Source organism: Tenrec ecaudatus, chromosome 12 (genome assembly GCF_050624435.1).
Source record: "Tenrec ecaudatus isolate mTenEca1 chromosome 12, mTenEca1.hap1, whole genome shotgun sequence".
In the NCBI taxonomy this organism is placed as follows: Eukaryota; Metazoa; Chordata; class Mammalia; order Afrosoricida; family Tenrecidae; genus Tenrec; species Tenrec ecaudatus.
The window spans coordinates 14,946,593-14,961,912 of record NC_134541.1 but is presented as its reverse complement, the minus strand read 5'-3'; the positions used below and the strand labels follow the sequence as shown (position 1 = coordinate 14,961,912).

Below are 15,320 nucleotides of genomic sequence, written 5' to 3'. Positions count from 1 at the left end.
CCTTCTTTATCAATGAAACTTTAACCAAAGCAAATTTATTCGTAAGTCTTAAAATGATTGTTTCTCTATGGATTTTGCAGTGTTTTCTTCTAGGAAACGTATTTGTCCACACATATTTTGTAAGCAGTATGTTGTGGAGTTTCATAGTGTACTGTACATACCTGAGGTTATTTTGAAGCAGCAGCAGAAAGAAAATATTGGCTGACAAATACTGAAGAAGTAGTCCCTAGGAAAAAATGTTCTACTTTGCAAATATCCTGGATGATTTTAAACCTGTACCACTTCCAAACATCTTTTCAAGTTACTACATAAGCTTTCACTTGGGCTTACCCGGATCCAAGTCAACGTTGAGACTTTTTGGAGACGTTCTCATCTTTGAACGGTTCCACTGGAACATGAATTCGGAGTGTGTCCTCAGAGTACGCACGATGCTCCATATACTTGAGCCTTCTCTAAGTAACCACTGAACATTTAGCAGTACTGTATTACAAGAAGCAGCTATTCAACCACAGAACACCTTTCTATAGCCACTGATGTTGCATACATTTCCCTTTCTTAGTTGCTGATGTGCAGTCAAGATGAGTGGGTTAGGAGAAAGCTCCTTGGACCCTCTGGCGACGGATTCCAGGAAACGCAAACTGCCATGTGATAACCCAGGACAAGGGTAGGTGCTTTCTTTCCTAATGCCGCAGACCCCACCTTGTGTTTAAAAGTAAAATTCTAAATTCCTGTTGCTGACATTTTCTGGTTAGATGTCTAGAATTTGCTCAATGTGATTTTGTACAGTGAAACAGTATGAGTAGACATCCATATAATGGAAGCTTTACCGCTGATTCTGACAGACGTGAGAACATTAGACATGTCTTCGGTAATGTCAGAAATGTCTGTGAATGGGGCAGCAAGAGTGTGGAATCAGGAGTGAATGACCAGGGCTCGATGTCCGTAAGGATCTTTGCTGTCCACTAATGACACGGGTACGCTGGCGTTTAAAATACATCCTTCTTTTCCCTATTGACATTAGAGGTTAAAAATACGATCACCCACGGTGAGACAGCATTCCTCTGTAGCTCTGTTAGTATTATTAATGCTGAGGTCAGTGACATTGGAATTTTTAAGTGATAGTTGAAGAATTAAACACAAATCTATAATGAATAAGACCTCATTAATAATAATTAGCTACCACACTTTTTCACTGCTATTTGTTAGTTTTTATTATCTCCGCAAAGGAAACCCTAATCACTCCTAATTTGCAGTTGAAGAGATTCAGGCTCACCCTTTCCCAGTCTGCCCACCTAAAAGACAGATGAAATTGAAGGGAGGTGTACATGCATTTCCATGACTTTGTACTTCTCAAAGATAATGTGTTCATTAATGATTTCTACGGGTTGAATGTAGTTTGTTACCACATAGAGTTTATGATCATGCATAGGAGGCAATTCTGCCTATAGCTTTTGTGGTGATGGACATACCCATAGCTGGTTCTCCTTTTTCTTTCTCAGTCTTACCTGCAGTGGTGAAAAGTGGAGAAGGGAGCAGGAGAGTAAATATATTGAAGAATTGGCCGAACTGATATCTGCTAACCTGAGTGACATTGATAACTTCAATGTCAAACCAGATAAATGTGCCATTTTAAAGGAAACTGTAAGACAGATACGTCAAATAAAAGAGCAAGGTAATACACAGTGAGCTTGCCTTCTAGAAAGAAGGTGTTCCCTGAGTTTGCATGTACCTTTCCCCCGGTGATGGAGTGGTTAAAAGTTGGTGGAGGTCCAGGAGGCAGTTCAAAACCACCAGCAGCTCCGCTAGAGAAAGATGGGCGTTCTCCCGTATACAGTTCGTCTGGGAGACTCCTGTGGCCGCTCTACCCTGTCCTGTAGGGTCACTCGAAGTTGGCACTGACTCGACGGCCGCACGTTGTTCAGTGGGGACTGCTCATTGTGGTTAGTGTCTGCGGGAAGGGACGAGTGAGTTGACTGGCGTGGCTCTTTAGGGAGCTGTGATCAGAGACGTGAAAAGGCCTCCACTGTAGCCCACGCAGTCAGTTGTTCGCTCCTTTGTTGAAAGCCATGTGCCCCCTTTGTGTAGTAAGAGAGAAATTAGTATCGCTACTGCCTTTCTGGGCTCCTGGGACATTTAAGTTAAGAAGCGATAGCCTCATCTTCCCAGGAAAAGCTGTGTGCATGCCTGTGCATGCCTGCCTTTCCTGAGGAGGAGTTAATCTATGCGGGGCCTTCCAAGAGTGCCCGATTGTTTCTTGGTTCCAGTTGCTCCCATGCTTCTTGACGCCCCTTGTATAATGGGTCTGCTCGCTATTTGTAACACTACCTTCTTTTCAGGAAAAGCTATTTCCAGTGACGACGATGTTCAGAAAGCTGATGTGTCTTCCACAGGACAAGGGGTTATTGACAAAGACTCGTTGGGACCACTTTTACTGCAGGCAAGTGCGGAGATTGTAGACAGCCAGGAAGCTGTGCTGCATTTGCTTATGTCATCAAGTGATTTAGATACATTTTAAAATGATGATATTTGTGTGGAAATGAAAGCCCAAGGAGAATGTTTGTATGAGACAGACCTCAGTAAAATTTCCTCACACTTTCAGTGTATGCCGTTTGAGGCGCCCCATAGCGTATTGGTAATATAGTTGGAGACATGATACAATATAAAGAAGAGGTGAATGGTAACTCCTAATTCCACCTGTCACAGGTAAACATTTATGTCCATTTCAGCTCGGCCTTTTGCCGCATTTTTGTCATGATTGATCGTATGCCACACCACAGCACTGTATTTGTAAGAAACTTAGTTTCTGAAAATGTACCTCTTTTGAAAGTAGTTGCCTTGAAACAGGTTGAATTGGACCAACTTTTGCTGCCCTTGTAGAATGTTTCTATGAAGTTCACGTGCCAACACTTTCGTTCATTTTCTACCTAGTTTGTTCTAACTTGTTTGCTAGCACTGTTTTTCAGTTTATCACCCTTTTCACCCTCTTTGTAAATCCCCACTAAGGGGTAGTGGCATTCCTGTAGCTTGACGCGGCGTCAAATGGAGAAATGAATAGCTCTCAGATGATTCTTATTTTTAAAGCTTCTTTGAAGATTGTAATTACTTTTGATTCTGTGTTAATCTTATTTGTCTTTAAAAAATGTTTTAGACTGGAGGAAAAACAACGGGACCGACAGTTCCGGGGGGACTTGGGGTGGGGGGGTAGGGGGGGGTAAGGAAGTGGTGTTAACAAACCCAGGGACAAGGGAAAAACACAGGACCCCAAATGGTAGAGAAGGGGGAGTGGCAGGCATGGTGGGAAATGATCAAGGGTAAGGTTGCTTAGAGAAGAGGTATACTCTAGCCCAGGTGGCAATGAAGCATGGTAGTAGGGCAGGAGGAAAGTCAAGGGAGATGGAGGAAAGAGCTAGGAGTCAAAGGGCATTCTTGGAGGTCTAGACAAAGACATGTACATGCAAATATATATAGGAAGATGGGGAAATAGATCTATGTGTCTATATTTATAGGTCAAGTATTAAGGTGGTGGAAGGACCTTGGGCCTCTACTCAAACACTCCCTCAATGCATGAATACCTTCTTTTATTAAATTGGAACTCTATGATGCTCACTCTCCCGACAAAACGGCTGGAGCCAAAGTGGGTGAACAAGTAAATGTGGTGAAGAAAGCTGATGGTGCCCGGCTATCAAAAGAGATAGTGACTGGGGTCTTAAAGGCTTGAAGATAAACAAGCGGCCATCTAGCTCAGAAGCAACAAAGTCCACATGGAAGAACACACCAGCCTGTGTGATCGAGTGGTCCCAAAGGGATCAGTTACCAGGCATCAAAGAACAAAAAATCATATCATTGACTGCACACCTCCATGATAGGATCGCTGAAGACAAATGGGTGCATAAGCAAATGTGGTGAAGAAAGCTGATGGTGCCCGGCTATCAAAAGAGATAGTGTCTGGGGTCTTAAAGGCTTGAAGGTGAACAAGCGGCCATCTAACTCAGAAGCAAAAAAGCCCACATGGAAGAAGCACACCGGCCAGTGCGATCACGAGGTGCCAAGGGACCAGGTATAAGGCATCATGCAAAAAAACCCGATATAAGTGTGTGTATATATATATGTGTATATGTATTTGTATATGTATATATATACCATATTAAATGAAGGGGGAAGTGCAGAGTGGAGACCCAAGGCCCAAGTGTCGGCCAATGGAGATCCCCTCATAGAGGGGTTTAGGAGAGGAGATGGGTTAATTAGGGTGCGAGGTAGTACCGATGAAGAACACAGCTTTCCCCCAGATCCTGGATGCTTCCTCCCCCCAACTACCATGATCCGAATTCTACCTTGCAGGACTGGATAGGGCAAAGGCTGTACACTGGTGCATATGAGGGCTGGAGGTACAGGGAATCCAGGGTGGATGATACCTTTAGGACCAAGGGTGTGAGGGGCGATGCTGGGAGAGTGGAGGGTGAGTGGGTTGGAAGGGGGGAACTGATTACAAGGATCCACATGTGACCTCTTCCCTGGGAGAGGGACAGCAGAGAAGGGGTGGAAGGGAGACTCCGGATAGGGCAAGATATGACAAAATAACGAGGTATAAATTACCAAGGGCACGTGAGGGAGGGGGGAAAGGGGAGGGAGGGGGAAAAAAAAAAGAGGACCTGATGCAAAGGGCTTAAGTGGAGAGCAAATGCTTTGAGAATGATTGGGGCAGGGAATGTATGCATGTGCTTTATACAATTGATGTATGTATATGTATGGATGGTGATAAGAGTTGTATGGGTCTCTAATAAAATGTAAAAAAAGAAAAAAATGATTAGGGCAGGGACTGTACAGATGTGCTTTATACAATTGATGTATGTATATGTATGAACTGTGATAAGAATTGTATGAGCCCCTAATAAATTGTTAAAATTTTAAAAAAAGTTTTAGAAAAGAGATGTCCTATAGCTAAAAGTGGCTGATAGTTGCTGATAGTAAAGAGCATTAATTATTGTGATCTAAATTAAGGGTATAATTTTATAATTATAAAATTAAAATATTACATTTTAGGCACTGGATGGTTTCTTATTTGTGGTGAATCGAGATGGAAACATTGTATTTGTGTCAGAAAATGTCACTCAATACCTGCAGTATAAGCAAGAGGACCTGGTCAACACAAGTGTATACAATATTTTACATGAGGAAGACAGAAAGGATTTTCTTAAAAACTTGCCAAAATCTACAGGTAGGCCTTTCTAAATATGTTGCTTCAATTTTTTTTCCTTGATCACATCCTAGAAAATTGATTGCATCTCTTTTTTTGGAAGTAAAGCACTCATGCAAACTCATGTTTGCATGAAAGACAAATGACAGCAAAATTGTTCAAGTATGACCTGGAGCATTCAGATATGGTATAGAGTACTCATGGGCCAAACTCTGCAGTGAGTTATTGAGATGTTTCTTGAAGTGAAACGATGCTAATATTTTGCATTGTTCTGAAATATCAGTTTAGAATGTATCATGATGGTAGCTACATGGAATATATATATATTTATATATATATATTTCCTTTATGGTGGCCAAAGACTGACTTGCTAAATTAAAAAAAAAAAAAAAGAAAACACAGAGACCTATAACCCAAACCTTTTAAAATTTGTTTCCCAAAGTTAATGGAGTTTCCTGGACCAATGAGACACAGAGACAAAAAAGCCATACATTTAATTGCCGCATGTTGATGAAAAGCCCACACGATATTCTGGAAGACATAAACACCAGCCCTGAGCTGCGGCAGAGATATGAAGCCATGCAGTGCTTCGCCCTGTCGCAGCCACGCGCCATGATGGAGGAAGGCGAAGGTGAGAGGAGCGCGGGCACACGACTGTCGCACGATGGTCACCAGTGGCTCCTGCTGTTGACAAACTTGCCCTTGGTCCTTCCTAACCCACTGAAGGACATATCCAGAAGGGAAACATGATTCTCACCCAGTCCCACTTTTTACTGTAGATTTGCAGTCCTGCATGATCTGTGTGGCACGCCGTATCACCACCGGAGAAAGAGCATTCCCGTCGAATCCCGAGAGCTTCATCACTCGACACGACCTTTCAGGTCAGAGCTTGGTGTGTGCATGTACATTTTTAGAGTTTTAAAATAAACATGGATGTTTCTACTGCCGGCACTGCCATTTACTTTGCTAGGCCCACTGTCGTGAATGCTTTGCACGCGCTTTTCCCTTGGTTTCTTCCCATCCCCCCAAGGGGACGTTCCTGACAACCCTTGGCATATGAGTTGGGTGTGCTCATCACCGACAGTCTCTCCAATGAGCAGTAAACAACATCGAGGCACCCGGCTTTCTCTTCGAATATTATTATTAATTTAATGAGAATTACTGAGGGTAATTCCTGATGTCAACATGAACTTCAGGCTCTCCTGTTTGATGACTCTGGGAGAAAACAAAGTAAACGCGAGCACGAGAGCTGATGGTGGTGCTGTAACTGCGACTCTTTTTAAAAGCACTTCAGCTATGGAAGTATATGATATGTGAATATTGTACTAAGACAATGTCTTAAAAAAAAAAGAAAGAAACCAAACTTGAGCAGTGGTTAGACTGGGTGAAGGAAGAAGAGTTTTTGCTTAGGGAGCAGTGAGTTAATGTTAACTGTGGTGGAGCAGTTTGGAAAAGAGTATCAGTAATGGTTGCACAGCATGAAGAATATGATCAACGGCACTGAATTATACATGTAGAAGTCGTTCCGTTGGAGAATGTTCTGTTGGTAAATTTTTGGCACAATTAAAAAAAACTACACTAACAATGAGTACAAGGGAGAAGAAAATGCTTTAAAATTGATTATGGTAATGATTATTTAACTCTTGATATGATTCAACTATTCACTTGTATGATATGTGGACGAAGTGTCAAAACTTAAAAAGAAAAAAGATACAAAGGAAAACAAATCCTCACTGTGGCAGAGCAAATCTGCTCTGGTGGGTTTCTGAGACTTAAAATTCTTATCAGAAAACCTCAGATTTCTTCTACACAGCGACTGATTGGGTTTGAACTATTGACCTTGTTGTTTGCAGCTTAGTGCCACATGGTTCTGGACAGTGGGCAATTAATAAGGCACATTGATGAAATTCACTGCTATGGCACCGTTATCTGTACTCGCCTTCAAGACTGCTCTTACTGTCCCCTGAAACCCTGCTGATGCAAATGCTTTGTTATGTGTGCTCCACTAACAGACGAGACCCGAGCCAGCCGAAAGAGGGGTTGGGTGATTTGTCTTAGGATCATGGCTGACAAACGAGTCGGCACCTCACAAACGAGGCTGATCTCACAGCCTGGGCTCTCTGCTCGGATGTAGTAGTTTGACCCGGCGGTGTCCTTGTGGACACGCAGTAAGTGATGGGATAACACGGAGTAGGTGTAAACACAAAGCACAGTGACCAAGTTATTTGACTGTAAAGAACAGCCACGTTCACAGGCTTTCAGCCCTTAGATGCAGCCTCAGTTACCCACTTAGAGGCTGATCGAGATTAATTTGCACAGATGTGGGGGAAGAACTAATTTTTTTGTTATTGTCAATTTGTTCACACAGTGGGATACTATCTGCATTGGAAACGTTTCTTGTTATTTAGTCACCTTGAAGAAATTAAACATGGTGACAGGAAATTTTTATGACTATCCCTTGAGAGCAGGCATTGACCCTGAGAGCCATCTTGCCGTAGTTGTGACCGCATTCGTGCTGTAGGGGGAAGGCATTGCCGTCTTCCAGTTGCTTGCGCACAGCTGCCCTGTGCTACATTCAGTTCAAATTTTGTCTTAGCCTTTGGAGAGGGTTTTTATAGTCTGCCCTTGATAAATTTGCCTACTCCTTCATTCAGGATGCTTTTTCTGACAGCTGTTTTGTGTGTGTGACTTACCTCAGGGGAGTTGACTGGGTTGGGATCGTCCTTCCTCTGGGCACACGCGAGTGGGTTTCCTCTTTCCTGGGACCCATTTCCCCTTCTTCTTAGCCTTTACAAATAAACAAGTCAAAAACACTGAATCAGATGTTATTAAAGCGAAATTGTAAGCAGGTTCTTCGGTGGATGGCCCATATCATCAAGTCATTCCACTTCAGTGCCTGTTCCACCCTCCGTAGCCCTTCAGAACTGTCTTCCCTGTGAAGCCCCATGTGTTTTCTCCACTTGGACTGGGAGGTCTTTAGTGTTGCGCTTTTCTAAGGTGCGCATCGAGTGGGTAAACAGACTTTTATGAGGTGCCATCGAGCTGGGTCCGACGTATAGCAACCCTGAGTACAACCGAACAAAACAGTGCCCAGTCCTGTGCCACCCTCACAGTTGTGCTCACCCGAACCCGTCAACGCAGCCACCGACACTGACTGTGCCAATCCATCTTGTCGAAGGCCTGCCTTTTTTTCACTGCCCCGCTCTGTTACCAAGCATGATGCCCTTTCCAGGGACTGGGATCTCCTGACATCATCATGTTCAAAGTACGTGAGATAAAGTCTTGTCAGCCATGTTTCCAAGGGCCATTCTGACTATTTTGTCCAAGACAGACCGCTTTGTTCTTTTGGCCGTCTATGGTACTTTCTTTAAGATTCCTCGACAGCACCATAATTCCAATACAAGACCGCGCTCTGTCTTTCTGACTGGAATAAATGTATCGACCACTTCTTTATAGTACCTGCCTGCTTGCTTAGGGTTATGATCCTCGTGATCTAATGGATTTGGTAGACCTGTTAGTGCTGACACTGTATTGGGTAAATCTGCACAAGACCTCATTAAAGTGTTGTAAAGCAAGGAGGTTTACTTTGACGACTAAGCTGTGTCTGACTCAAGCCATGGTATTTTCAGTTGCTTCATATACGTGAGAAAGTTAGCCATTGACTAAAGAAGACTGAAGAAGAACCCATGCGTTTACATTATGGTGCTGGTGAAGAATAGTGAAGGTACCATGGACTGCCAAAAGAACAAACAAATCTGTCTTGGAAGAAGTACAGCCAGAATGCTTTTCAGGGACAAGGATGGTGAGACTTTGTCTCGCATACTTTAGACATGCTATCAGGAGGGACCGCTCCTGCTTGGTAAAGTAGAGGGGCAGTGACAAAGAGGAAGGCCCTCAACAAGATAGCTGGACAGTGGCTTCCACCATGGGCTCCCACAGAAGAACACTCGGGAGGGTGGCCTGGACTGGGCAGTAGTTCGTTCTGTTAGACACAGGGTTGCTATGAATCAGCACGGACTTCTTGGCACCTAGGAGGTTGGCTAGGCAGTTTGTCCAGAATATGCCTGGTAATTTTCTTAATGGCTTCTGCATCATTCTGCAGCTTAGTAAGGCTCCCCTGAAAAACACAGCTCCTGAGAGCCTCTGGTGCGAGTTTGGGCCCTGGAGCCCTTGCAGTGTGATTCCTCACGTGTTCTCCAGTGCTGCTTCCATCGAGTGGAGCTGGGCTTTCACGTCTGCTCCTCTGCCTCAGGAGACGGATCACACACTTGCTCCCTCTGCCCTTTTTTGTAACTTGCTTGTTCTTGTGAGCTGCCAGGTCCTGCTCAGAGTGAAAAGGCCTACCTCTTTTCAAAGGGCCATCTTCATAAAACACCCTTCCATTTCATGGCACATTGGACTGGGCACCGCTGCCCTCTCCAGTCCATTTGTTGCCGGACACAGGTGACAGATACTTGACTATTTGAATATCCCTCCCATTTGTAGAAATGCAGTCATCTCAGATGGAAAGAATAATTCCTGCTCACTGTTGCTTCATGCTGTAGGGACAGAATATCTTCATATTAATGGTTTTACTGGAAAGTGTTGCTTTGTTAAAAAAAGGAAACTGAAGCCTTAGTTTATTTGGACATCTTTGATCCTGCACCGTTGTTTCCCAAAGTAGACGATATCGCCCCCTGGTGGGGGTGGGAGGCACTATCCTGAATCATGGAAGCAAGCTCTCACTCACTCACTCACCCCAAAATTGGGGGAACTTCTGCTCTCCATGGTCCTGATGGAAAAGGAGTTGTGTATAGCACTTTCGTATTCAATTCAGCAGAATGTTTAGATGCAATAGTATCTTGCAGGATGATGGTCTTAAAGAAACCTTGGGTGTGCCAGAAATTCGGGTAGCACTGTGAATGTGCATCTTGTAAGCTGTGTTCTTCAGTGCTGAGCTACAGCATAGACAACCTGCAGGCACTTCAGGGCTTGATTTGCGTCTTTTCTTTTCTGGTCAATAGGAAAAGTTGTCAACATAGATACCAATTCTCTTAGAGCCTCCATGAGGCCTGGCTTTGAAGATACCATCCGGAGGTGTATCCAGAGATTTTTCAGCCTGAACGATGGGCAGTCTTGGTCCCAGAAGCGACACTATCAAGAAGGTGATACATTTTGGAATCAGCTCTTGTTCTTTGTGTGCCATTTTGTCTGAGATGCTAATTAGAAAGATGATTCTTGAGGTTAATGTTTTGACTGCTCTCTAATTATGATGCTGATCCAGCGTTACCCTAGGCTTTGAACATTTTCAGGCTGAGAGATCACCTTCTCTCCTGTTTCTTGCCCTGATTGCTGTTGCTGGTACTGAGGTGTGTTTCTCCCGACAGCTTACATCCACGGCCATGCGGAAACCCCGCTGTATCGATTCTCTCTGGCTGATGGGACTGTAGTGACCGCACAAACTAAAAGCAAACTCTTCCGGAATCCAGTGACAAATGACCGCCATGGCTTTGTCTCCACCCACTTTCTCCAGAGGTAAAGATGGACTCTGGGAGGTCCTCACATTAAGAACAAAGTGCTCGAGGCGTTTTATTATGAATGTGCAAAAAGAGGTGCTAGAACAAGAGAAGCAGCTTGGGGATCCTTGGATTCGCTGAAGTGGGGGTAGACTTCTGGGGTTATGATTTTTTTTTAAAGTTAAACTTTGTGAAAATGAGGATTCGTTAAATAACTACTTTTTTGAAACGTGGTCGTGGTGGTGGGTGAGAAAGGACATAGCCTGACCACCTCTATTACCTTTTATTTCCCACAATTTCTGCATTCGCTTTTCAGGACTGAATATAATATTGAATTCTTGCCTTTAAGAGTCAATAGTAGTTCGTCTTGGTGTTGCCAATGGTACACAAGCAACACACGAAGGCATGCAGTTACCGTGCACCTCTGGGGCCACTCTGCTCTGCCTAAGCACTGTAGGAGCTGGTTTAGTACGATGGCTAAACCTGGCTGCCATCTGAGAGACTAGTGGTTCACAGCGACCTGACAGCTCTGCAGGAGAAAGGCCTCTGACTAACCGCTTCCATAAATGTGACAGCCACGGAAAGTCCATACGTAGCTCTGGTTTTGTTACGTGGGGTCCACATAACAGAGCTGCTCTTGGCCCATCCCCGTGCTGTTGCTTATGAAAAGTACGTGGCCAGAAGCCTGGGGGCAGAGTGGTTATGCATTTGCTGCTAACTACAAGGTCAGTAGTGTGAAACTATTAGCAGCTTCTTGGGTGAAAGATAACAGGCTTTCTACTCTCATAAAGAGTTAGGGTCTTGGAAACCCACAGGGACAGTTCTCCCCTGTTCTGAAGGACAGTGGGTTTTTGGTTTGAAGGTTGATAGTAGGTTAATATCTAGATTAGAAATAGTGGGGGGTCAGGAGGGGTGGGGGGATGAAATTCCTGTGCACTTGTGTGACTGTTTTTTTGCTTCAGAGCTGTGACACATGCTGGTGTTGGTAAATACGTGCTCTTGTGCTGTATGTTTCTTGCAGAGAACAGAATGGGTATAGACCAAACCCAAATCCTCACGGACAAAGCATTAGACCACCTATGGCTGGATGCCCTGGTTCGGTAGGCGGCATGAGCATGTCCCCAAACCAAGGCTTACCGATGCTGGGTAGCAGGACTTACGGCTTGGCAGATGCCAGTGCCACAGGGCAGATGAGTGGAGCTAGATATGGTGGCGCTAGTACCATGGCTTCCATGAGCCCTGGGCCAGGCATGCAGTCACCTTCTTCCTACCAGAGCAGCAACTATGGTCTCAACACGAGCAGCCCCCCCCACGGGAGTCCCGGCCTCGGCTCCACCACCCAGCAGAATGTCATGATTTCACCTCGGAATCGTGGGAGTCCAAAGATGGCCTCGCACCAGTTCTCTCCCATCGCAGGTATCTGTGCTGGTACTGCCTTTTTCGTTGTCAGTAGTCTGTGCTGCTTTCCTCTCCCCACCATTGCCGTCCTTGTCAGATGAGATCACGGCATCATGGAGACCTGAGGAGCAAAGTGAGGGTTTGGTGCAGCTTATGGTGGTCTGACTCATTTGCCTGACTTTTCTCCACATCCAGGTGTGCACTCCCCCTTGGGGTCTTCTGGCAATCCTGGGGGCCACAGCTTTTCCAGCAGCTCCCTCAGCGCACTGCAGGCGATCAGCGAGGGCGTGGGCACCTCGCTTCTGTCTACACTCTCTTCACCAGGCCCCAAGTTGGATAGCTCTCCCAACATGACCCTGCCCCAGCCCAGTAAAGTGAACAGCCAGGATTCCAAGAGCCCCCTCGGCTTATATTGTGACCAGAACCCGGTGGAGAGCTCCCTGTGCCAGTCCAATAGCAGGGACCTCCTCAGCGACAAAGAAAGTAGAGAGAGCAGCACGGACGGACCCGAGACTCAGAGGGCCCCTCTGGAGAGCAAAGGGCACAAGAAATTGCTGCAGTTACTTACCTATCCTTCGGATGACCGGGGCCATTCCTCCTTGACCAGCTCTCCCCTAGATTCAAGTGGTAAAGACTCATCCCTTAGTGTCACCAGTCCATCTGGCGTCTCTTCCTCTACTTCTGGAGGTGTGTCTTCCACGTCCAACATGCACGGGTCGCTGCTGCAGAAGAAACACCGGATCCTGCACAAGTTGTTGCAGAACGGCAACTCACCTGCCGAAGTGGCCAAGATCACAGCCGAGGCTACGGGGAGAGACGGCAGCAGTGCGCCTTCCTGTGGGGAGGCGGGCGTCAAGCAGGAGCAGCTTAGCCCCAAGAAGAAGGAAAGCAACGCGCTTCTTCGCTACCTGCTGGACAGGGATGACCCCAGCGACACCCTCTCTAAAGAGCTGCAGCCCAAAGTGGAAGGCATCGAGGGTAAAATGAGCCAGTGTGGCAGCTCTGCCATCCCTAGCTCGAGTCAAGAGAAAGACTCTAAAATTAAGGCGGAACAGACCAACGAAGAGGTAACTTTCTGTTGCCCCACCTTAGCCACCGGCCTTCCTCAGCGTGTGCCGGGATTAGAGAGATTCCGAGCTACACCCAAGCTCTTTGCTCTGTCCCAGGTTCATTTAAAGGATGTGCGTTTTGAGCTACTCCCGTTGTATTTGTTTTGGACACCGGTACTTCTTGGTGTAAGGCAAGTGAGAAGTAGCAGGTGCACATGTTTTAAGACATGGCTCTCTTCAGTAGCCAGTGGGCTGAGCAGATTGGCCCACTCGGGGTGTCGTAGAAGTCCAGTGGAAGGCAGTTTTTGTCGCATGCAACAAAAACCTTGAGTTTCACCTGAAAATCAGGTTTCTCGCACAGGATCACATTTTGTCTATACAGCCCCCAAACTGGGCTTGAGGGGTGCTGTTCCAGCGATTGTTCAGCGGCTCCTGAGCCAGTGCCAATTGTGGAGGAGCTGAGGGCTAGGCAGATGCCCCTGTTTTCCAGTGTGTTGACTCAGCCTTTCTGGTGCACACTCACGAATACCCTTTGGAGCACACACGGGTTGCTTTATTATCACTGAGGGCTCGTGTCAGCCATGAGCACTTGAGTGCTGTGCTTAGTGTTAGCTGGGGAGTTGGGTTAATGGCTAGGGGCAATTTAAAAAACAGTGTGATTTATCTCAGTAGTTGTTCTTTCTCTGAGAAGGAAGACCAGGGAGAGGGGCCGTATATCAATGCAGGCGTTTTACTTCGGTGCTATCATTTTAGGCAAATACCGCATTCCACTTGTTTCCATTGCAGGTATTTCTTTTGACAAATAAGTTTGGACCTGTGTATTTATGAGCATACAAAGATTAATTTGTCAAAATTTATTTCCAGGGATCCGGAGATTTGGATAATCTAGATGCTATTCTTGGAGATCTGACTGGGTCAGACTTTTATAATAATCCCATACCCACAAATGGTAGTAATCTGGTGGGAGCCAAGCCACAGATGTTTCACGGAACGAACTCTCTGGGTAAGGAAAGAAGTTGGTTTTATTTTGTTGGCTCCTCAGTGTTTCTGTGCACTTGCATACACCCCTCCACTAAGAACCAGGGTCTGACTCACATAAAACTTAAAAACACACGCGCTGGCTCTATTTCCGATTCTGCCGCATGACGTACGCAGTTTTAGATACATTTTCCTCTTCTGTTCGTGTCTTACGGGCGTGATATCAGTCATCATGGCAATTCAGGAAAATGCACCTCTTCATTAGCCAGAGTGTTGGGAGGACGGGACACCCAGACAACAAACGTGAAGACCAAAGCCTGCCATTTGACACTCAGGGCGTCTTGCCAGTTGACCAAGTTTTCCTCTTTGGTGCTCGCTGGTCCTCCCTGAGACTCTCCCCTCCCTATTCCCTTACATTTTAAAATGGATCTGGGGTGTGATCAATTGAGAAAAGAATAATTCACAGTTACCCAGAATATGTCAGCTGCTGGTTTGCAGTAGCAACCTTTAATAAATGAAATAAATGTTCACTCAAAGCAATCAAATAGAGTGGGGGTGGGAGCAAATTTTCTCCGTTTCCTTGTTTGCGAAAAAGTTGCAAGATTTTAAGATGTTGGTGGACTTAGGACTACCAAGTACAGTAATGACCATACCATACCAGGTCTGGGTAGGGCCCGGGCCTCCGCCAGCATGGAGGTGCTCTACTCTATTTAGAATCTGAGGCTTTTAATTGATCTTTTGCATTTAGTGTGTATTTTGTTAAGGAAGACAGTGTTTGTTTCTATAGGGAAGGCATTTTTTGGTGGGTGGTGGTGGTCTTGGGCTTGAGTGTCTGTGTATTGACTCATGGGGATTTGGACTTGTGCTTGTGTGTTTCCAGCAGGTCTGAGAAGTCCGCAGTCTGTACAGGCCATCCGGCCCCCCTATAACCGCGCAGTGTCGCTGGATAGCCCGGTGTCTGTGGGCTCCAGCCCCCCGGGCAAGAGCATCAGTGCTTTCCCCATGGTACCAAAGCAACCCGTGTTAGGTGGGAACCCGAGAATGATGGAGGCTCAGGACAGTTACGGTGCCAATATGGGTATGTTACCTTTAATTCATAAGATGAAATGTTTTTGTGTTTGTTTTTAGAAAAGCACATCTTAAAATGCTTAATGAAAAAGGAAAAAACAACAAAAAAAGGGATTCATAGTTGTTTTTTTAATTACA

The 15,320-nt window shown here is 45.4% G+C and overlaps 1 protein-coding gene across 7 annotated transcripts in view; it reads left to right on the top strand.

The window, feature by feature from the left end:
• NCOA3 (nuclear receptor coactivator 3) overlaps positions 1-15,320 on the top strand; it is a 150,356-nt gene that overhangs the window by 116,124 nt on the left and 18,912 nt on the right. For 4 of the 7 annotated variants that reach the window (XM_075528638.1, XM_075528633.1, XM_075528632.1 and 1 more), the window contains 12 exons: positions 560-664; positions 1,500-1,672; positions 2,337-2,437; positions 5,041-5,215; positions 5,637-5,825; positions 5,974-6,075; positions 10,198-10,338; positions 10,561-10,708; positions 11,711-12,105; positions 12,283-13,154; positions 14,001-14,139; positions 14,995-15,192. In XM_075528638.1, coding sequence (XP_075384753.1) covers positions 579-664; positions 1,500-1,672; positions 2,337-2,437; positions 5,041-5,215; positions 5,637-5,825; positions 5,974-6,075; positions 10,198-10,338; positions 10,561-10,708; positions 11,711-12,105; positions 12,283-13,154; positions 14,001-14,139; positions 14,995-15,192 — 2,719 coding nt within the window. In that variant the 5' untranslated portion in view covers positions 560-578. The remainder of the gene's footprint in view (positions 1-559; positions 665-1,499; positions 1,673-2,336; positions 2,438-5,040; positions 5,216-5,636; positions 5,826-5,973; positions 6,076-10,197; positions 10,339-10,560; positions 10,709-11,710; positions 12,106-12,282; positions 13,155-14,000; positions 14,140-14,994; positions 15,193-15,320) is intronic. The other 3 variants (XM_075528639.1, XM_075528636.1, XM_075528637.1) reach the window with 1 other exon arrangement.